At 61.2% G+C, this 20,226-nt stretch overlaps 4 protein-coding genes across 7 annotated transcripts; 2 read left to right on the forward strand and 2 right to left on the reverse strand.

Moving 5' to 3' along the window:
* The first annotated feature begins 1,317 nt into the window (after positions 1 to 1,317).
* Positions 1,318 to 3,985, forward strand: LOC138992032 (L-xylulose reductase). Its single transcript, XM_070388869.1, has 8 exons — positions 1,318 to 1,432; positions 1,510 to 1,607; positions 2,090 to 2,244; positions 2,362 to 2,404; positions 2,481 to 2,580; positions 2,683 to 2,747; positions 2,839 to 2,956; positions 3,076 to 3,985. Exons 1-8 carry the CDS (start codon positions 1,381 to 1,383, stop codon positions 3,177 to 3,179), a joined length of 735 nt encoding a protein of 244 aa, XP_070244970.1. The 5' UTR covers positions 1,318 to 1,380; the 3' UTR covers positions 3,180 to 3,985.
* Positions 3,986 to 4,647: 662 nt separating this feature from the next.
* RAC3 (Rac family small GTPase 3) lies at positions 4,648 to 7,199 on the reverse strand. 2 transcript variants are annotated; one of them, XM_070390159.1, is made up of 6 exons: positions 7,037 to 7,199; positions 6,373 to 6,444; positions 6,064 to 6,181; positions 5,858 to 5,920; positions 5,289 to 5,452; positions 4,648 to 5,160 (listed from the first exon to the last, which is right to left on the reverse strand). In XM_070390159.1, the coding sequence occupies exons 1-6, from the start codon at positions 7,069 to 7,071 to the stop codon at positions 4,965 to 4,967; spliced, it is 648 nt and encodes a 215-aa protein (XP_070246260.1). In that variant the 5' UTR covers positions 7,072 to 7,199; the 3' UTR covers positions 4,648 to 4,964. The 2 variants fall into 2 exon arrangements, with proteins under 2 accessions (XP_070246260.1, XP_070246259.1); XM_070390158.1 differs by having other exon boundaries at positions 5,293 to 5,452; positions 7,037 to 7,192.
* A 202-nt stretch (positions 7,200 to 7,401) lies between these two features.
* LRRC45 (leucine rich repeat containing 45) lies at positions 7,402 to 15,556 on the reverse strand. Of its 2 annotated transcripts, none has more exons than XM_070390157.1 (17): positions 14,856 to 15,556; positions 14,311 to 14,372; positions 13,859 to 13,929; positions 13,416 to 13,594; positions 13,068 to 13,196; positions 12,074 to 12,186; positions 11,669 to 11,727; positions 11,300 to 11,377; positions 10,712 to 10,847; positions 10,556 to 10,633; positions 10,364 to 10,475; positions 10,207 to 10,277; positions 9,709 to 9,801; positions 9,523 to 9,615; positions 8,825 to 8,995; positions 8,584 to 8,731; positions 7,402 to 8,343 (listed from the first exon to the last, which is right to left on the reverse strand). In XM_070390157.1, exons 1-17 carry the CDS (start codon positions 15,073 to 15,075, stop codon positions 8,147 to 8,149), a joined length of 2,010 nt encoding a protein of 669 aa, XP_070246258.1. In that variant the 5' UTR covers positions 15,076 to 15,556; the 3' UTR covers positions 7,402 to 8,146. The 2 variants fall into 2 exon arrangements, with proteins under 2 accessions (XP_070246258.1, XP_070246257.1); XM_070390156.1 differs by having other exon boundaries at positions 7,483 to 8,343; positions 8,825 to 8,998; positions 14,856 to 15,555.
* A 144-nt stretch (positions 15,557 to 15,700) lies between these two features.
* Positions 15,701 to 19,327, forward strand: CENPX (centromere protein X). Of its 2 annotated transcripts, none has more exons than XM_005905369.3 (5): positions 15,701 to 15,757; positions 18,097 to 18,148; positions 18,347 to 18,400; positions 18,679 to 18,767; positions 18,856 to 19,327. In XM_005905369.3, the coding sequence occupies exons 1-5, from the start codon at positions 15,728 to 15,730 to the stop codon at positions 18,868 to 18,870; spliced, it is 240 nt and encodes a 79-aa protein (XP_005905431.1). In that variant the 5' UTR covers positions 15,701 to 15,727; the 3' UTR covers positions 18,871 to 19,327. The 2 variants fall into 2 exon arrangements, with proteins under 2 accessions (XP_005905431.1, XP_070244971.1); XM_070388870.1 differs by lacking the exon at positions 15,701 to 15,757 and adding an exon at positions 15,806 to 16,051.
* The last annotated feature ends 899 nt before the right edge of the window (positions 19,328 to 20,226 follow it).

Here is a 20,226-nt window from a genome sequence, read left to right on the forward strand (position 1 = left end):
CCTTGAATCTGTTTGTTACTTCCACTGTATAAGCCTAAGGGATTTAATTTAGGTAATACCTGAATTGTCTAGTGGTTTTCCCAATTTTCTTCAATTTAAGTCTCAATTTGGACCCAGAATGGTGTCCAAATCCTTTCTTTGTCCCCTGATCCTCTGGGAGCCAATTCAGTTCAGCTCAATCGTGTCCGACTTTTTGTGACCCCATGGACTACAGCACACCAGGCTTCCCTGACCAGCACCATATCCCGGAGCTTGCTCAAGTTCATGTCCATCGAGTCGGTGATGCCATCCAACCATCTCATCCTCTGTCGTCCACTTCTCCTCCTGCCTTCGGTCTTTCCCAGCATCAGGGTCTTTTCCAAGGAGTCAGTTCTTCGCATCAGTTCTTCTTCAGGCTTATGCTACTGGTGCTGCTGCTGCTAAGTCGCTTCAGTCGTGTCTGACTCTGTGCGACCCCATAGACCGCAGCCCACCAGGCTCCCCTGTCCCTGGGATTCTCCAGGCAAGAACACTGGAGTGGGTTGCCATTCCCTTCTCCAATGCATGAAAGTGAAAAGTGAAAGTGAAGTCGCTCAGTCATGTCTTATAGGCTTGTCCAGACCTTTCGCTCTAAGCAATACAAGTGAGCTTGCCTGAGCTACTCCCAGGTCTGGGGGAGGGGAGCATGTGATCCTTTTAGCCAAACCTTTCTTCTCAGAAACAAAAAAAGGGTTAGCACTGCGTTCTCTTTCACCTTCTTTCCGGTAAAAATTACCATATTTGGTTTTATTGATTTTGTAATAACCTACTTGGCAGGGGGAAAAGGCTGCCGGGGCCCGCTAACCTTATTTCCTGCCGGGTTGAAGGACCACAGAGAAGGCAAAACTCTGCCTCACAGAGAAGGCAATGGCACCCCACTCCAGTACTTTGCCTGGAAAATCCCATGGATGGAGGAGCCTGGTAGGCTGCAGTCCATGGGGTCGCGAAGAGTCGGACACGACTGAGCGACTTCACTTTCACTTTTCACTTTCATGCATTGGAGAAGGAAATGGCAACCCACTCCAGTGTTCTTGCCTGGAGAATCCCAGGGACGGGGGAGCGTGGTGGCTGCCGTCTATGGGGTCACACAGAGTCGGACACGACTGAAGTGACTTAGCAGCAGCAGCAGCCTCACGGTCAGGCGAGGACCCCGTGTGTCTCTCCTAGGCCGCGCCCACTCCTTTCGGCCAATCGCCCCCGCGGGGAGACCACTATTTGAATATCCCCGCCCACGGCAGGACACCAACCTGCGATTGGCTCGCCGCGCCCCGCCCCTCTCCCGGCCCCGCCCCCCGCCCCGCCCCGCGCCCTTCTGAACTCAGAAGCGCAGCTCAAGATTCGCAGTGTGGCTGCCGGAACATCATGGATTTGAGACTCGCGGGGCGCCGGGCGCTCGTCACGGGGGCGGGCAAAGGTGGGCCTGGGGAGGTGGCCGGGGGCGGGCAAAGGTGGCCGGGGATGGGTACCCTCACTCATCCGCGCTCCTCGCAGGCATCGGTCGCAGTATTGTCAAGGCGCTACACGCGGCTGGCGCCCAAGTGGTGGCCGTGAGCCGGACCCAGGCCGACCTGGACAGCCTGGTCCGCGAGGTAGGCGCCGCCCTGTCCCAGCCCAGAGGGCTGCAGTGGGGAGCTGAGGGCGGCCCATCAGGGACACACGGGAGCTGGGCGCTGGGGCTCACCAAGGACTCTTAGCACCCCCGCCCCTCGCCGGACGCGCGGAAGAACGGCGACTCCCCCTGGACTTAGGAGGAGGCAGAAATGGCTGCTTTGCTGGGCCAGAGGCGCTCTGGTGCTGGGAGGAAGTAGACTGGCTGGAGGCGGGGCTAGATCCCTGATCCTGAAGCCCCGAGTTGAGTTGCCCAAAGGCCAAGTTAACTGTCTCCCGACAGCACCCTGGGAGCCCCAAGAAGGCGACTGGTTCCCCTGAGACCCCTAAGCCCCTACCCCTGGGAGACTGAAAGGTCACGAAAACACAGTCCCTCTCCGTTGAATGGGAGAGGCCCAGCTGTAGCCTCTCCGGGGCATGGAGTCTCTGGTCGATGTGCCCCCTTACCACATAATATACACAGTGCCCCGGGGTAGAGACCGTGTGCGTGGACCTAGCTGACTGGGAGGCCACGGAGCAGGCGCTGGGAGGTGTTGGCCCTGTGGACCTGCTGGTGAACAATGCAGCTGTGGCGTTTCTACAGCCCTTCCTGGAGGTCACCAAGGAGGCATATGACATGTAAGCCGGGGGTGGGGTGGGGTGGGGTGGGGTGGGGTGGAGGAGCGCCCCTGGGGAAGGGCTGTCTCCTGCTGCAGGGCCTCAGTCCCTGACCGGGGTCTGTCCATGTGCCTCCAGGTCTTTCAATGTGAACCTTCGGGCGGTCATCCAGGTGTCGCAGGTGCGCTGGCTTCAGGGCAGGAGTGGGGATTGCTGGGTGATGCCAGCCCTGCCTCATCCTTCTTCTGCCATTTCAGATTGTGGCCCGAGGCCTGATAGCTCGGGGAGCCCCAGGGGTCATCGTGAATGTTTCTAGCCAGGCCTCCCAACGGGGACTGACTAACCACAGTGTCTACTGTGAGTGAGCCCGGGCTGTGCCCTGCCCCCACTCCCCCCCCCCCCGCAACCCCCCATCTGAGCAGGCAGCTCAGGCTCCACACGTGCCGTCCCTCCTCACAGGCTCCACTAAGGGTGCCTTGGACACACTGACCAAAGTGATGGCTGTGGAGCTCGGGCCACACAAGGTGAGCCCCAGTGGGACGCCTCCCATCGCCCAGTCCCTGTGCTCAGAGAGCCTCAGCCCACCGAGTTGACCCCCTGCCTGTGCCAGTGCAGATCCGTGTGAATGCAGTCAACCCCACGGTGGTGATGACACCCATGGGCCAGGCTGCCTGGAGTGACCCTCAGAAGGCCAAGGCCATGCTGGACCGCATCCCCCTTGGCAGGTTTGCCGGTGAGTTGGCCGGGAGCCCGGCTGGGAGTCACGCCAGTGGCCTGCTCAGGTGAGGGGTGGGAGGAAGGGACGAAGGGCAGCTCCTTTCGTGCACATCCTGAACCGCACCTTGCCCGCAGAGGTGGAGAACGTGGTGGACACCATCCTCTTCCTGCTCAGTGACCGCAGCAGCATGACCACAGGCTCCACTGTGCCAGTGGATGGGGGCTTCCTGGCTACCTAAGCGCCCCCTCCATCCCCACACACCCCTGTTCCATGCTGAACCCACCTTTACCCCCATCCCCCTTCCCCATCTCTTCAGGAAACATGATTGTTCTGTCCAGCCTGCACACTCACACTTAGGCTGCAGTCATGTGGCCGGAAGATGCAAAGCTCAGAGCTGGGCATGGGGACGAGTCCCAGGTAGAGACACCTTTTCAGCTCTCATCCTGGGCCAGTGGCAGCCTGGCTCTCCTGCCAGAGATTTTCGGGCCTGGCTAAGTCCCTGGCAGACATGTAGGACCTTCCAGAAGGCCAGCTTCTAAGGAGGGTAGTGAATTTGACCAAGGATGGCCTGTCCAGAGGCCTCTAGGGTGGAAGCGGTGGTGTTTTTAACGTGAATGTTCATTGGTATTCCTTAAGTCAGCACAGAAAACAAAAGTGAGCTGAGCAGGCTGGAGCTTCACTGCTTTGTTCATGGTTGAATGACTTCTTTGCCGAATCAGGTGGTGGTTTTCAGTTACTGAGAGAATATTCCCCTCAGCATTGTGAGTCCTTCACCATGTACAGGGCATAGTCCATCGCAAGATCCAGCTGTAGAATTTGCCAGCTTCCATGGTGACATATTCCCTCCTGTTTGATGTCCTTGAGGTGGAGCTGGCACAGAGATGTCTGTCCTCCACTTTTCCATGCTGTCCTCACCACACAGACACAAAAGGCTTACAGTAACCCAAAAGCACAGATAATAGTACCTGTACAAAAATGTTTAGGAAGTGATGGGTTTTTAGTATTTGTTAATTTCATTTTAAAATACAACTGATTTCAAGTTTATGTAATTCTTAACAGTGGTTACTTAATAACTCGCTAGCAGAATTCCTGAAATCCAGCTGTCCACCCTCTGCACACCACTGCAGGGGAGCTGAGTGTCACTTAGCTTCATGTCACAGATCTGCCCAGAGTGGTGCCTTGCAGGCCCCAGGGGTGAAGTCCTAGTGACAGGCTGGGCCGCCCCTCACCTCCCACCGTGTCTGCCCAGCAAACCCAAACTGTTGACCCGTCTGCCACCCCTCCTGTCCTCTCCACACCTCCACAGCTGCACAACGCCCTTCCTCTGGATGGTGTGTCTTCGTGAACACTCAGTTGAGTGACCCCTGGCCTTGGCCTGGGCTCCACAGGGCCCCCTAGGGCCTGACTGCAGACTGTACTGTGCCACCCCTGGGAGCTGCTGAGGGGTGCTGTGCCCTCCCAGAGGCCTGAGGTCAGCACAGGAGGGGCTTGCTTTATCCAGAAGGGGCCAAGCACACTCACTCCCACTTTGATCTGGGTCCCTCCTATGGAGACTGAGAGGGCTCAACTGGCCTTGGGCTGGGGGGCGGGGAGTGTCAAGCGTACCTGCTCTGTACCCTTGGTTGGCAGGGGTTGGGGGCCTAGGACCCCCAGGGTGGAGGAGTAGGCAGGGAGAGACCCGGGCAGGGCAGGTAGTGAGTCGAGAACAGGAGATGATGAAGGTTTATTGTATAAAATAAGAAGGGGCTGCCCCATCATGGGGCACAAGGACAGAACCCACCCCCCCCAAAGTCTCCCATCTGGGAAGCCCATCCTGGGGCTGCCCCGGACCCGCCCCTACAGCCTGAGGGAGACCCTGCTCCCTTCTGGCCTCCAGTGGGGGCCAGGGGAGGCTGAAGCTGCGTCCCCACGAAGATGAGGCAGAGCAGACAGGACCCCATGGCCCCCGCAGCGCCCCTGGAGCAGCAGCCTCATCCCCATGCTTCTTCCCTTTCCCCACCCCCACCACTCCCCCACAGCGGACTCAAGGACACATCTCAACACAACAGATACAGGCAGGAGGGGGCTGCTCTTCCGGAAGTGGGGGCTCTAGAAGACCGTGCACTTCTTCCCTGGCTTTTTCACAGGGGGCGGGCAGAGCACAGCCCGAATGGCCTCGTCGAACACTGTCTTCAGGCCCCGCTGGGTCAGGGCTGAGCACTCCAGGTACTTGACAGAACCTGGGATCAGCCAAGAAAGGGGACAGTGAGGAGAGGTCATCGAAGGCGGGGGCGGAGCACAGGCTAATGCTGTGGCTCCCAGAGCACACTCCTCTCCTCCCTGCACCAGCAGGCCTGGACAGGCCCACTCACCGATCTCTCGGGCCATGGCCAGGCCCTGGGGGTACGTGATGGGTGCTAGCTTCTTATCCCGCAGTCGCTCGATGGTGTCCTTATCGTCACGAAGGTCCAGCTTGGTGCCCACCAGGAGGATGGGCGTGTGCGGGCAATGGTGCCGAACCTCTGGGTACCACTGTGGGAATGGAGGCTCTGATCCCTAACCCTTGGGGGCCTTGCCCTCAGCCTGGCCCAGAGCAGGCCACAGCTCTCAAGGGCCCCTTCCTTGTGCCTAGACCCACACTTAGCCCTTCTTGCTTCACAGGGCAACCATTAGGTCTGGTAAAGCAATGACCAAGAACAAAAATATGCTGCCAAGAAGCTTCCAAGCTCATCTGGGCGTCTCAGTCAGGGCCCTCCTTTCTCTGAGAGCTGCACTCACCAGCCCTACCCCAAGTGGAATAGGCATCTCTTCTGCCTCCAAAGGACAATTTGCCTCTGTCAGGCCTTCAGGCAAGAGACCCTGCCTTGTAAGGACAAGTTCTCTGGGCAGTCTCCGCCCCTCCCAGGAAGACCAACCCGGCTGCCTGCCCTGCCCTACCTTGGCTCGAACATTCTCAAAGGAGGCTGGGCTCACCAGGGAGAAGCAGATCAGGAAGACGTCCTTGGGAGAAAGGAAAGGAAGGACCATGTGGGAAGGGTCAAAAGGCTCTGAATCGCCTCAGCCCCCAACACACACATGCACCAGGCCCTCGGGGCCTCTACCCAAGCCACCCAGCCCCTGCAAGCCCCGCTGTGGTCCCCTACAGTTTGGGGGTAGGAGAGTGGCCGCAGGCGGTCGTAGTCCTCCTGCCCGGCGGTGTCCCACAGCCCCAGGTTGACCGGCTTCCCATCCACCATCACATTCGCAGAATAGTTGTCAAAACTGCAGAAACAGAGAGATCTGCCAGTGTTTGGGTTCTCAGTCTGCACACACCTGGAGCTCTGTCAGCACCTTGCTCCACCCCAGGAACCCAGACTAGGGCCACTTGGGCCCCACCTCGAAGCCCAGAGGAGCTTCGCGCACAGGCGCCCACACCCTCTGCTCCCCACCTCTGGACCCGCCCGCCTGCTCACACTGTGGGGATGTACTCTCCGGGGAAGGCGTTGGTTGTGTAGCTGATCAGCAAGCAGGTCTTCCCCACGGCGCTGTGGAGAGAGGGCGAGCCCACGTTGCTCCCAGGCCCACCTCTGCACGCCGCTCAGCAAGGGCGGCCCCCTCCCACGGTCCCAGGGTGGGGACAGGGGTGCCTGCCCTGCAGATCCGCAGTGAACGAGGGACAGAGGAGGGGCACCAGGGCAGGTGGGCTTTGGGGACAGAGTGGTGGGTGCGGGCTGCGGCAAGCCGCCTCAGCGCCCCAGACAGGTACCGGGAGGGTGGCACCCACTGAGGGTTCAGCCCAGGTGAGAGCCCTTGCCCCACCCACCCGGAGGCCGGGCGGGGCCGCGAGCAGCTGGCAGCATCAGGTGGGCCTGGGCTGGAGGCCTGCGCCCGGCGAATAGCCGGGACCCCGCCCCACCACGTCCTCCCGCCCCTGCCCGGTCCCTGGGCGCCCACAGGCCGGTCGGGGGCGCATCCGGGCCGCCGCGCCTGGACCCCCAGCCGGGATCCCTGGCCCGTGCGCGCGCCGCCTCCTCCGCCCTGGCCGCGCCCCGGAGCCGCGCGCCCTGCCCGGGAGGATCCCCTGGGCCAACCCCGCCAGGCGAGCCCGGCCGAGCGGCCTCCGCGCCGCGCACTCACCCGTCGCCGACCACCACACACTTGATGGCCTGCATGGGCGCGGGCCGGGCGGGCGCGGCCGCGAGCCGAGCTGCGGAGAAATGCCCGGCGCCGCAGCGGCCGCGGACCCGAGCCGAGCGCGGAGCCGAGCGGCCGGAGACAGCCGAGCGCTGCCGAGCGTCGGGCGCGGAGACAGCCGAACGCGGCCGGCAGGGCGGGCGGGGGGCGCAGACCGGCCCCGAACCCGGGCCGACGCGCTTTGCAGAGAAACCTGGTGAGGGGCGGGACACAACGAACCCCTCAGCGAGTCTGAGCCCGGGCAGGCCCTCCCCGGTTCCCTGTGACCCACTTCATGGGGCGAGGGCAGCGCAGGCAGGCAGCTCCCAACCACCTGGACAGGTTGCGGTCGGTAGGCACAGGGTTTCCTCGAGGCAGAGTACCGCCTGGGCCCACCTACCCTCCAACCAAAAGGCAGCTGGTGAAAACTCGGATGTTTGCTGTCAGTCACCAGAGACCCTCAAGGCCGGCAGCCCGCTGCGCCCACAGCCCCTCCTGTCCGCTGCAGTAGCCAGACCATCCCCACCTGGTAGCAGTTATAAGGGGTGACCCAGCCACACCTGGAGGGCTGGCCTTTCCTGCAGGGCCCAGGCTTGGGAGCACAGACTGATATGGGAGAAAGGCACTGGAACCAAAATGTATCACAAAGTGCAAAATTCTGTATTTCAAAATACCCTGGGGTGAGCAGTTGGGCCTGCAGAGCTCCTGGTTGTGAAAGGTGACTGCACCACGGTGGGTGCGGCCGGGAGAGCTCACACATTGCTCCTCCCTTCTTGGGTCTGTTCTCAGGCATGTCACTCCCTGTGATGGGGATGACAGAGTGGGGAAGGCCCTCTTGGCCAGCCAGGTTCTGGACCACCCCAACCACCCAGGCAGGCACCCTGGTTGTAAGCTGCGGCTGTCCTGCTCTCAGATCCTGCCCAGCACTGATTTTCCACGTTACTGGCTGTAGACTCTGCGCAAAGAGACCAGACTTGCCAGTGGCCTGTTCCTGGTGAAGAAGGGAGGGGCAGGCGTCAGACACATGTCCGACAGATGCCACCTTCCTGCCGCTCTCAGACTTTCCCTGCCCCCTCACTTCTGGGGGCTCAAAGTCCTCAGGGGGGACCCTTGCACATAAGCCAGGACAGCATTTTGCAGGAAGCTGGCCCTTTGGGCCTCCTCATCCCGAATCCGGGCGATCTCAGCCTCTTTAAGGCGAAGCTTCTCTCGGAGAGAGGCATTCTCGCTCTCCCTGTCCAGCAGCGCCTCCCGGTGGTCACTCGCGATCACTGCAGGAGAGGAAGTTCATGAGGAAGGGGGCCCCGGAGGTCCACAGGGGGCTGGTGTGGTGGGGTTTGCTCAGGGTCCTCTGGGCGTACACACACCCAGCCTCCCCTACCAGCACCTCCCGGAGCGAAGGCCTAGGCCAAGCTCAGCTCTCCCGGCCCACCTCCTCCTCCTGTGGGATGTCCTAGTAAGAAAGGCCCTGCAGCGATGCCAGGGGTGGGGGGACCTGGGGCTCAGCTCGCCTTTCAGCTGGCGTTCCAGGGCCGCGGCCTTCTCCTTCAGTGCTTCCTGGGCCGTCAGCTCGGCCTGCAGGCGGCCATTCTGCTCTTGCAGCTCCAGCCGCACCCTCGTCACCTCAGCTACCTTTTCTTGGTCCTTGTTGCTCAGCTCCTGCCAGGCGAGGAGGGGTGAGTGTGAGGTGGTGGCTGGGGGTGGGGGTGGGGGGTGGTCCAGGGCACCAGGAGCCCTCAGTGTCCCAGCTACCTGCTGCAGCTCCTCCAGGCGCCGCCTCAGGCTCTCCACCTGCATGCCCAGCTGGCTGGCCCGCGCCTGGGCATCGGCCACCGTCTGCTTCTGCTGCAGGCAGGTGCTCTGGGCCTCGTCTCGTGCCTGTGCCAGCAGCCGCAGCTTCTCCTCCAGGTGAGCCTGGTGCTGCTGCTGTGGGCCCAGGAGAAGGACAGGTGAGCTGCTCTCTGGCCTGTGGCTCTGAGCTCCTGTGAGGAGTGACCCCTGTCCCTTCAGGCTGAAGGGAGCTTATATTTGCAATGTGGAAACCACTTTGTCACTACAGTTAACATATGCCTTGCTCTGAATGGGCTCAACTCGAATGAGGAGCCTCCCCCATGTGCCAGGCTGACACCATCCTGCCATCTGGCCCCCTGCTTCCACCAAGTGGTCACAGGCTGCACATTTGGGACAAACCCCTTCCCCAGCATGGGGAGGGAGCACACTGGCTTTTTGCAGGGGAGCTGGAGGTGGTACTGATGGGCTGAGTGTCCTCGTCTGACTCTTCTGCACCCCTGGAACTCCTGTTCCCTTGTCCCTCCCACAGAGCCGGGAGACAGCCTTGGTCATGCCCACTTAAGCCCGAAGGGCTGTGCAAGCCCGGCAGCTCATGCCAGCCCCTCAGTGCTCTCTCCCCGGCGGGTGCTGCAAGCAGTGCGCCATGACCCTGCGCTCACCTCCTCCAGGCGGACTTGGTTCTTGGCCTTGATGAGCTCCTCCTCGGCTTGGCTTCGCTCAGTGAGTGCCGCAGCCTTCACCCGGCTCAGCTCCTACACCACAGACAGTAACCGCTCCATCCTTGGCCCTTGCCCGGGGACCCCTTCTAGCCACACCCAGCCTCCCGAGCCTGGCACCCAGCTCACCTCCTCAAGGGACAGCCGCGCAGCCTCCAACCTCTGCACCCTCTCTTGCATGGCCCTCTCGCTGTCCTCCAGGTGGCGAGTCATGTGCTCCACCTGCCCGGGTGCAGGTGGGGACAGGGCTGGCAGTCTGGCCCCCCAGGTTTCCCCTCATGGGATCCCCACCCTGGGGGGGCAGATGAATCTTGGGGACCCTGTTCCTTCCGAGTGGAGGCTGCCCCAAGTGGCTTCGAAGGAAGCTAGGACGGAGGGCAGGTCCCAGTGCTGCACCCCAGGTGGCAGCCTGCACTGTGGCCTGGGCACAGTCAGTCAGAGTCCCTTCTAGAAACCGGTGGGGAGGGTTTGGGTCTGACATCTGCCGGGACTGTCATCAGCAGCCCAAGGTTGTTGAGGGAAGCCCGGCCAGGAGTCTGCCTTGGGAGCACCGTGCCCCACTGAGATGTCTGCAGGCCCCGGGGGCGCGGGGAGGGCAAAGCCCAGACGACACAACTGATAAGGCACCTCCTTGAAGCGCAGATGTTCCGCGTCCTCCAAGCTCTGCCGGGACCTGTTCTTCTCCAGCTCCAGGCGTTCTGGAAGCACAGGGGAGGTGTGTGGGTGGGACTCCTCAGGGGGCCCCAGGTTCCCAGGCCCCAGCAGCAGGCCTGGGTGTGCTGACCTTCAGCCTGGATGGCCCGCATCTTCAGCTCAGCCGTCGTGTTGGTCAACTCCGTTTTGGTCAGGAACAGCTGCTCCTGCTGAGATTTCACCTTCCGCTCCAGCTCATCCACCTGCAAAGTCGGCACGGAGGGAGGAAGCTTCGTTCTGCTTTCCCGAAGCCCCAGGGGCTGGCCCCAGCCCCACCCCATACCTGGTTTCGCAAAAGCAGGTTCTTTTCATTGGCAGCAGACAAGTCTCTGAGGAGCTTAGACTCCCGTTCTGCAGCTTCCTGGGGGTAACACGGCAAAAGGGCATCAGTGGCCATCGGCCACCACGCACCCGGCCTACCCACCCCACACCCACCCACCTGCTGCTCCAGCCTGTGCTCCTTGGCCTGCCTCTGCACCAGGCTCCGCTGTTCCTGCTCTGTGGTGGCCAGGAGCTCCCCCAGGTCCTGGGCCTTCTGCTCTGACAGAGCCAGGGCGGCCTCCGTCATCTGCAGTCTGTAAGGAGGGAAGGGCCAGCACCGCCCCAGCCAACCTCTAGCCTTTGCTAAGGTCATTCTTGCCAGGCCACTGCCCCCGCTAGTGCCCCTTGAGCTAGTCTAGGCTCCTCAGAGACTTGTCTGCTGCCAGTGAAAAGAACTTGCTTTTGCAAAACCAGGCAAGGAGATGGTGGGGGGGTGGGACCAGGCTTCTGGGGAGCCTGGGATGGGGCTTGGGGAAAGTGGACGAAGCTTAACCTTCCCTCCCTCAGTGCCCAGTGCCCGGAAGTGGATGAGTCGGAGCTCCTCCCAGAAAGCCTTCTCAGGAACTACCCTAGCGGTTTCCCTGACTTCATTTGTGCAGTGGAACTTGAGTCCCTATTAGGATGGTCCTCCTCTGCCCTGTGGGCAGGTCTCTAAAGTGTTCTGAAACCTCCTCATACTCCCATCCTGCCCTCTGCCCCTCCTTACTTGGCCTTGAGGGAATTGATGATGGAATGCCTCTCATTCAGGGCTTCCTGAAGCTGCCCCACACGTGCAGCTGATGCCCTGTAGACAGAGAAGAGGGTCCGAGGGGCCCAAAACCGAGTCGTCTGAGCCCCCCCCCCAAAGTGGCTGCTGCCCCTCATGCTCACACAATGCCCAGGTGTGGGCTAAGGCAGTGCTCAGTGGAGCCTCGAACCCTCCAGCCAACTCCCTCAGGAAACACAGCCTACATTCTTGTCCGTGGGGAGAGGACCAGGTTCACACTTTAGGTCACTCCAAGGCCAGAGCCAGGACCTGGACCCCCAGGTTCCCCCACTGCACTGCCGCCCTGCCCTGGACCGGGGCCAAGCTCACTTGCTGCTCCTGGCCATCTCTTCTCTCTGTCTGTCGATCGTCTCCATCAAGTCCAGAAACTGGGGACAGAGCCAGGCAGAGCCCATCAGGGCCCAGAGCCTGCTCACTCCCCACAGTTGGCAAGAAAGGAGACCGACATTTACTGAGGCAGCAGGACACCAAGGAGCTGAGCCTCATGCAAGGAGTGGGTGGCTGCCAGACAGGGAGGCCCAGAGGGGAAGCCCACCCACCCAGCTGAAAGGCATCAGAAAAGAGGCTGCCTCTCGGGCCTAGGTACTGGCTTCTTGGAGAGGCTCCAGGGCTCAGAGGGAGGGAAGAAGGCCGTGGCATGGGGGCTGAGAGGGGCTCTGTCCACACAGCCAGGGCGGGGCGAGGCCCTGCAGTCAGAGGCAGCGTTGTCCTTACCTGCTTGGACTTCTCTTCCCGGAGGTGCCGCACCTCCTTGCTGAGCACCTGGGCACGGGCCTGACTCTCCCGGAAGACGGTCTGCCGGTCCTGGTTGTGGTCCATGGCTTGCTCTGTTGGAAAGAGCGAAGTTGTCTCCTGAGGGACTGAGCCCCAGGAGTGGCCAACGGCCAGCCCACCCCCATGTCTTAACCATACAGATCAGACCGCTCAGTGCACTAGCAGGCGAGAGGCTCAGAGGCAGTGGGGATAGGGGATGGGGCAACAGTGAAGCAAGGAGCCCGGGAGGCACCTGGTGGGGGGGACAGGCACATGGGAAGAGGTGAAAAGGTTGCTCAACTGTCACAGAAGGTGGGCATTTGGATTCTGCCCCAAAGGTTAAAAGCCAATATGTGACTTTTAAGAGGTGAATGTCGTGCTCAGCTCCCATGTTCTGGAAAGATCCAGGCAGCATTTGGAGAGGGGCCAGCCAGAAGCGGCCACGCTGTCAACTGGGGTGACTCAGAGGCAGGTGCAAGAACCAAGAAACAGGAGAGGACATGAGTTGGGCAGACTCAGGAGGTGGTAACCCCACACTAGATTCCAGCCCAAGCTTGGGCCCTCGAGGGGCTGGTGCTGCTGGTGGAACAAGTTGCCATGGAGAGTGGCAGAGTGCTCAGCAGGCCTGGGATGGAGGAGTGGAGGGTCATGACAGAAGGGACCGTGGTGTGAGGAGGGGACCGTGGTGAGCCTGGGCCGTTGGCACTCTGCGGGCTCCCACCTCTGCCCTTTCTTCCTTGGTGCCTGCTTCCCGCTCCCTCTGTTTCTAACACTCTACCATTGTGATGCCTTTATGGTTCCAGCCCAAGCTGCCCCTCCCTCTGGGGTTCTGGCCCAAAGGTTAAAGGCCAAAATGTGACTTTTAAGGGGTGAGCCAGCTGATCCGTCAACAGGGAATCAGCTCTATGCCCTGCTTCAAACAGTGAAAGTTGCCAGCAGCCCCATGTGCCCATACCCACGGCTCTGAGGATGTCGCCCGGAATGTTATTCCCAGCCAGCTCCAGCTTCCACAGGGTTCTGTTACTGGGGAGACAGTTCACCAGGGCACGGCCCCCAAGGAGGCCAATGTGATTCCAGCGCAGGTCTGGAAGGAAATGTGGTGTTGCCAGGGGTGGGAGGGCTGGCCTAGCCCAAGACGCTGGTACTTCCTGTGATCGGCCACAGATCAGGAGCCCAGCTCAGTGTGCGCCTCCTCACCACCCCCTCCCTTCTGGGAGAGGACAGAGGAAGCATTGGGAGGGCTGAGATGCAAGACCTCCCTGCCTGCCCTGAGGGTGGGGAAGGCCAGCGCTGGCAGCCTCACCCAGTTGCTGGAGGCTGGCATTGCTCTTCAGGGCCAGGGCCAGCTCCTCGGCGCCTTTGTGGTTGATCTGGTTGTTGCGGAGGTCCAGCTGCCGCAGGGCGCCATTGGCCGCCAGGGCCCCGCAAAAGGTGGCAAAGGCTTCATCCCATGTGCCCAGGTTGTTCCACTCCAGGGTGAGGCTGCAGGAAGGGTGGACGTGAGGTGCGTAGCTCAAAGGGCATCCTCCTCCCATGGGATCCAGTGGGCTCAAGGAGGAGCACAGGCTTGGGGTGTCTCTGGCAGAAACTGAGTAGCTTATACCCACCTTCCCCCTACCAGAGAAGACTGGCATGAAGGTGTGAACTCTCATGTTGCAGAAAAATGTCCAGTGGAGAGCCAACCCAGAACCACAGAGAGAGAGCAGGGGCTGCGGGGAGAGCTGGGGGCTGGGACTGCCACCCTACCTCTGAATGGACTTGTTCTGTCGGAGGAGTTTTGCCAGTGCCTCGGCCCCTGCTGCTCGAAGGTTATTGCCCTGGGAGAGGAAGAGGCCATCCAGTCACTCCCCGGTGTCCTGGGCTGGGCTCTGAATACCCTGGTCAGGCAGCAGGTGAGGCCACGGTGAGCTCTGGGCAGACGTGTGGCTCCTTTCAGATTCTGCCTTCCCTGACCAGAGTGGCCTTCTGATGCGGGATCTTTCAGTGTGCTTGTGAGAATGCTCTGGAACTCACATTTCTGCCCTCAGAATACCAGCACACGTGGCATGAGACCATGAGAAAAAGGTGTGGAGCCTGTGTGCCCAGAGCGCTTACAGACATGGTCTCTGGCCACCGTGCAGACTCCTGGTCGCTGGGACACCTGTATCTTCTCTACTCCTGCTCTCAGGTGGCATGCCCCTGAGTGCAGATCCACCCACCTTGAGATCCAGAAACCGTACGGCAGTGTTGACACACAGCCCCTGCAGCAGCAGTGTGGCCCCTGTAAGAGAGCAGGGCAGTCACTCCCCACCCCTGGCGGCTCCATCTTGGGGCAGCTCCCCAGGCACAGGGGAAGGATGGCTGTCCACGTGGCCCCCACTTCTGTGTCAGGTTTGAAACAGCTTCCAGTGCCGAGTCAGGCTGCTGACCCTTGTGCTCATCAGCACGGTGGGACTCTCCTAGGCTGGGGGATGCTAAGGGCTTTCCCATTAAAAAGAGAAATCGCCTTCTGCGCCCAGGTTTCCAAAGGGGTTGCTTTAATGACAGTGAAACTGAGAAACTTCACCAAAAATAAAAAAAGAGAGCAGGTGGGACAGGGTTCTTTGCTAGAGGTGCCAAGCACCAAGGACTGGGGTATATGTAGCTAACAAGCAGCAGTGCAAAAGCAGTCAGGGGAGGTGGCCCTGAAGCAAAGGGCTTGAACCCAGCCCCAGCTCTGAAGTTGCAAGGACTGCCCTGGGCGCTGCCAGCCCTTGGTGCCCACCTTCCTCACTCAGCATGCAGTCACTCAGGATGAGCTCTGTCAGCAGTGACTCCTTCTGCAGCAGCTTGCCCAGAGCCCTGCAGGTGTCCACTGTCAGGCTCTGTGTGGCCAGGTCCAGCCGGCCCTGCGGCAGCTGGTGCAGTTGCTGTAGCACAGTCTCCTGGGGTTCGGTTCCACTTTCCTTGCACAGCCGGCTGTAGGCGCGCCGGAACTCCTCCATGTCCCTGGAGTGCAGGAAGGGCTTCCCCCAAAATTCCTAGACAGGACTCACCAGAAACCAGCTGGAGCCGGGAAGCCAGGGAAAGGCAGTAGGGCAGGGCCTCTCCCATGGGGGCCTACAGAGACCCCGGCAGCTCAGTGGGGGCACAAAGACCCTAAGTCCTCAGCAGGCGAGAAACAAGGAACAAACTGAGTTGGTCCAACAGGCAGGAGGCCCCAGGAGGGAGGAGGGAAGGGGCAGGTGATGTTCAGGGGACGGCAAGAGCCGGGGACCGAGAAGTTGGGCGTCCTCGGGGGCGGAGCCTCCAGCGGCAGAGCCTGTCCGGGCGTCGGACGTACCCCTGGGCCCCGGGTCCAAGGCCCTAGCCCTCGTGCAGTTGACCCCGGCTCTTTCGCCGCAGGTGTACGCGGCCTCCGCGCGCCTCAGTATCCAGGAAGAGCAGGGCGCGCCGGGAAGGCGTAGAAACTACGACTCCCAGGAGGCATTGCGGAGGAGGGCGTTCACCACGGGCCAATGAAGGCGAAGGAGCGGGCGCGCGCGGCGGGCCCATTGGTTGGCGGTGTGAGGGCGGGGATCCGGGAGGTGCGCTCTGGGTCGATTGGCTGGGGAGGCGGGGGCGGGGCTCCAGAGGGCGCGCGCTTTTGTGGCGGTCATGGAGGAAACCGGAGCCGTCTTCCGGAAAGTGAGAGAGGGCGTGCTGGTTGGGCGGGCTGGGGGCTGCGGGCGAGGTTTCCGCGGCTGGGGGATGTGCACGGGCCGGCGGGGACGCTGCGGCTCCGGCTCCCTGTCTGATTCACGTGCGGGTCCTGAGCCGGCACCCCCGCTGCCATCTAGGGTGAGCCGGTTTCCAGAATCCGGCAATGACCCGCATCCCGAGCGCCCTTCGTCCTCCGTGGTCCCGTGGGCCGGTAGCAGAAGGTTGAATAGGCGCCCTGGTCTGTGGCCAGACGGAGGGGTCTGCAGAAATCGCGCAGGGGTAGGTGCTGGCACAAATGCAGAGAGGCTCAAAGAGGAGCCTGGGCCGCCCTGCCCCTCGCCCCGCGGCTACGGGAACGGCAGGACTCTCCACCCTCAAGGGTTTACCGTAGAGCACAATGCGGCCCAGCTCGCTGGTAGTCTCGGCTGTGTATTCTAAAGCTTCTTTTTGGCCTTTTTCCTGTCACGCCAGCCCTGTGCTTTGCGTCTTGATTTAGCCGGGCTGGCTCTACGAGTGCTCTTCTTAGCAACACACGCAGCAGTCAGGCACTGGATATGCACCAGGCATGAATTAGCCCGTGTAATGCTCAACACCCTAGGACATGGGACCTAGTACTGTCCCTACTTGCCAGTGGGAGAAATCAGCAGAACTAGGGTCAAACCCAGGCCATCCACTTCCAGAGTAAGCCCCTTTGCTCTGCACCTGGCGAGTGCTGCTCTGGGTGGATGGATAGGGAGGCCTGCCACCTCCCATACACTGCTGGCTATGAGTGATCTGACTCTCACTTTGATACTCTGCCTTAAGGTTAGAAGACACTGAGCCCTTGATGTCAGGCCTTTGTGAACCTGGGGCGGGAAGGAGTATCCCAGCCCCTTGTGAGCGCTGCCTTGTCCAGCCTGTCCTTAGCGGGGATTTTCGCTCTTTATCACCAAGAGCTGGGGTTGTGGCCATTACCCATGACCAGGGCTGTCCCCTGAGGGTGACAGGGAGGAGAAGGGGTTGTGTTGCCTCCACACAGTGGGACAAAGGCTGACCACGTCCCAGGTCCCATCCTCCCGTCTGCAAGTTTAGGGAATCTCTGCTCCCAGCTGGTGTTGATCCCGTTGTCACGACCACCCCATGCAGCTGCCCCCCAGCAGCAATCCGACTAATTTAGCTCTTCGCCTGGGTCTGGGAGCTGGTGGAGCGGTAGAGCCTTCTGGGCCCTTCCTGGTATTTTCCAGGTACACAGGCTTCCCCGGTGGCTCACTTGGTTAAGAATTTGCCTGCAGTGCAGAAGACCCATGTTCAACCCCTGGGTTGGGAAGGTCCCGTGGAGAAGGGAATGGCAACCCACTCCAGTATTCTTGCCTGGAGAATTCCATGGACAGGGAGCTGGCAGGCTACAGTCCATGGGGTCATAAAGAGTCAGACACCGCTGAGTGACTAACACTCCAGGTACACAGTGAGTAGGACCAGCAGGTGGCGCCAGGCTCCCGTGGTCACAGCTGGAAGGGTGAAGCTGCTTCAGCGCTGCCCAAGTGACCCGTGGCAAGCTCTTCCCCTCCGGAGCTGGGTCTCCGGCAGGGTCCACTCCCTCCCCTCTGCTCTCCAGCTTTGCTGAGCTGCACTGGGTGAGGCAGTGCCATCTCCATGGCCAAGGCTGGAGGCCTGGTGGGTCCTCGGCTCACCTCTGCACGGCACCTGGCTTCTGGGCACCCACTGCTGCTGTCCTACCTCCCCAGGCACTCTGCGGGCTCCTCATTCACAGCTCCTTCCAACTGGTCCCTACCCTCAGCAACCTCCCTGGGTCCTCTACCTTGACTGCCCATTGACAAAGGAGCCTGGCTCCTGCTCAGCTCTGAGGTTCTCACAGTACCCTTTCCCATTACAGGAAGATACCCTTCTCCGTGTTGTGCTGTAGGCCCCAAGGAGGGACCTGGGATGGAGCTGGCGCTGTGCTCAGAACAGGGTCTGGCAAAGCCAGGCAGTGTTAGTGACATGGGCAGGCCTGTGAAGGGGCCCACTGTAGGGAAAGCAACTTGTCTCTGGGGGCAGGAGCACAAGACCACCCTGGATACCATGAGGACTGGAGCCCCAGAGCAGTGGATAGGCACCTGGGCTGCTCCCTTGTGTCTGCCACACGCATCTGATTTCTGGCTCTCCTGGAGGCATTCGCAGGGAAATATCCCCCCACGCCTAGTCCTCCACCCTGGGGAGACCCAGCCCCACAGACAGCATTTCCAGCTGGAAATTATAACCCCGTCCCATCCACAATGAAATGACGAAAGGGTCAGCAGGAGGGGTGGGGGAAGCGGCTCACTGACATGCCCTCTGTTCCCCAGGAGCTGGTGAGCAAACTGCTGCACTTGCACTTTAAAGACAAGAAGACCAAAGGTGTGTGAGCCCGAGGCAGGGGTGGTGTTGGGACCCTGCGCTGCAGCTCTGCGGGAGCCAGGGCCTTGGGGAGGGCTGGGTGGACCAGACAGAGGGCGGAGGTCACCAGCCTGAGCCTGAGCTTAGTCCTAAGTGGTGAGGGCGGAGTGGGGTGGCAGGGAGAGTGCATGCTTGTAACCTGCTCCCTTTGCCTTGCAGTCAGTGGGGATGCGCTGCAGCTTGTGGCCGAGCTGCTCAAGATCTTCGTTGTAGGTGAGCAGAGGGACCCGATAATGTCCTCTGGGTCCCACCCAGGCTTGTCTGGACCATGCGTGATCCCTTTCATTTTTCAGTGAGGCTATCAAGACACCTTTTTCCCATTTTCCCACAAGCACGCTGTCCCTGAAAATTTCTGTATTTCAGAAGCCCCAGCCTCAGTCTTCTGAGCTGTCAGCTGGCACAGGGGTGGGGAACAGCCAGGGCTGGCCCAGGGGGGCTGGGTTCAAGCCCCCCCAGCTTTCTCTACCTTTCTTCCCCCGGCATCACGGCAGAAGCGGCCATTCGCAGTGTCCGGCAGGCCCAGGCAGAGGGCCTGGCCCATGTGGACGTGGAGCAGCTGGAGAAGGTGCTGCCTCAGCTGGTAGGTGGGCCTCCAGGAACAGGGCCTGGGCTGGGAGCAGGTGGGTGGCCCACACCCATAAGGCTCTGAGTGCGCCTCTCCCCCACAGCTTCTGGACTTCTAGGGTTTCGACCCTCACTGTGACCACTCGTTGGGAGCCGTGGCCTCTGGCTGCAGACATGACAGAAGCCGCTGACCCACAACGTTCTCCTCCAGCTCCCAGCAAACTACCCCTCTTCCCCAGGTCATCCCTTCTGCCTGCTGCTGACAGCCAGAACACAGCATGTGGAGGGGAGGGGTTGCTGACAGGATCAGGTGCCAGGTGCCCACCCCACTCCCCGGGGCAGCCAGGCGCCCACCGTGTGAGAGAAGCATTTGGTCACTGGGAAGCGGGTGCGGGAGACCCGCCCGCCTGAACAGGTAGCCCATCTGTCCTCCACAAAATGGTGTGGTTCTGCCACTGGTACCAAAGCTAATGTGTCACCTTCTAGCCATCTGATACTCCCATCAAAAGATGTTTCCCTGAGCTATATATTTGTTTTCAACAAAGCAACATCAATAAATCAGAGCCACCTCCCCAGGCACAGCCTCCTGTTGCCATTAATCACCCAAAGTCAAGTTGCTTCAAAGCTGGGAGAGGACAGAGTAACAAAGAGCATGTGTGAGTACCCTGCCGTGGGCCGGGCTCGAGGGGCTGTGAAATCGGAGCCCTCGCACGTGTGGCTGCTCGCCTGGGATGGTGCCTCTGCCATGGGCCTGCCGTGGGCGTGGGGTGCCACCGACCGGCCGGGATGCCCAGGGATGTGTGGGCAGGGCTGTTCAGAAGGAGAGGGGTCACGCCAGTGGAAAGGACCACTGCCCCCAGGGCCCAGGCCAGGCAGGTCAGGGCTGTTCAGGACCTGTTAGGAGCCCAGTTAGGAGGCTTGGCTGCCCTCTGGGGCCCAGCAACCACCCCACCACCACCCCCAGCACCTACCTCCCATTAATTCTGAAAGCTGCCTGGACTTGTCAACCTAGGATTGAAACACCCCAAGGGCTCTGGGCTCAGTGACCTCGGAGTCAGGACTCTCATGGAGCAGCGGGATCTGGCCTGCTGGGGAGGGACATCTGCCCAACTGCCATGGGCACCCAGGAGCCCTGCCCCCTCCCCCAAGGGTGGCATAGGTAGGGGGCCAGCCCGCCCGTCCTCCCTAGTTTAGCCCCACTGGCTCCTTCCTGCACCCGTTCCCCGCCTCTGTCCCCCATCTTCCTCTCCCCCCTCCCACAGGGAGTCTCAGGGCTTCAAAGCTCTGGGCGCATGTGGAAGTAATTAGACCTGAGGGGAGAGGCTGGCGACAAGTGCCAGGGCCCGTGCCCCCCCCACAGCCACTTTGAAGTGCACTCAGACGGTGGGGCGGGCAGGCCCCGGGAAACCCCAGGCCGCCCCGCCCGCCCCGCCCTCCGGGGGTGGAGGCAACATCCTCTCTCCTGTCAGGGGCTG

The sequence above is a fragment of the Bos mutus genome, chromosome 19 (genome assembly GCF_027580195.1).
Source record: "Bos mutus isolate GX-2022 chromosome 19, NWIPB_WYAK_1.1, whole genome shotgun sequence".
NCBI lineage: Eukaryota > Metazoa > Chordata > Mammalia > Artiodactyla > Bovidae > Bos > Bos mutus.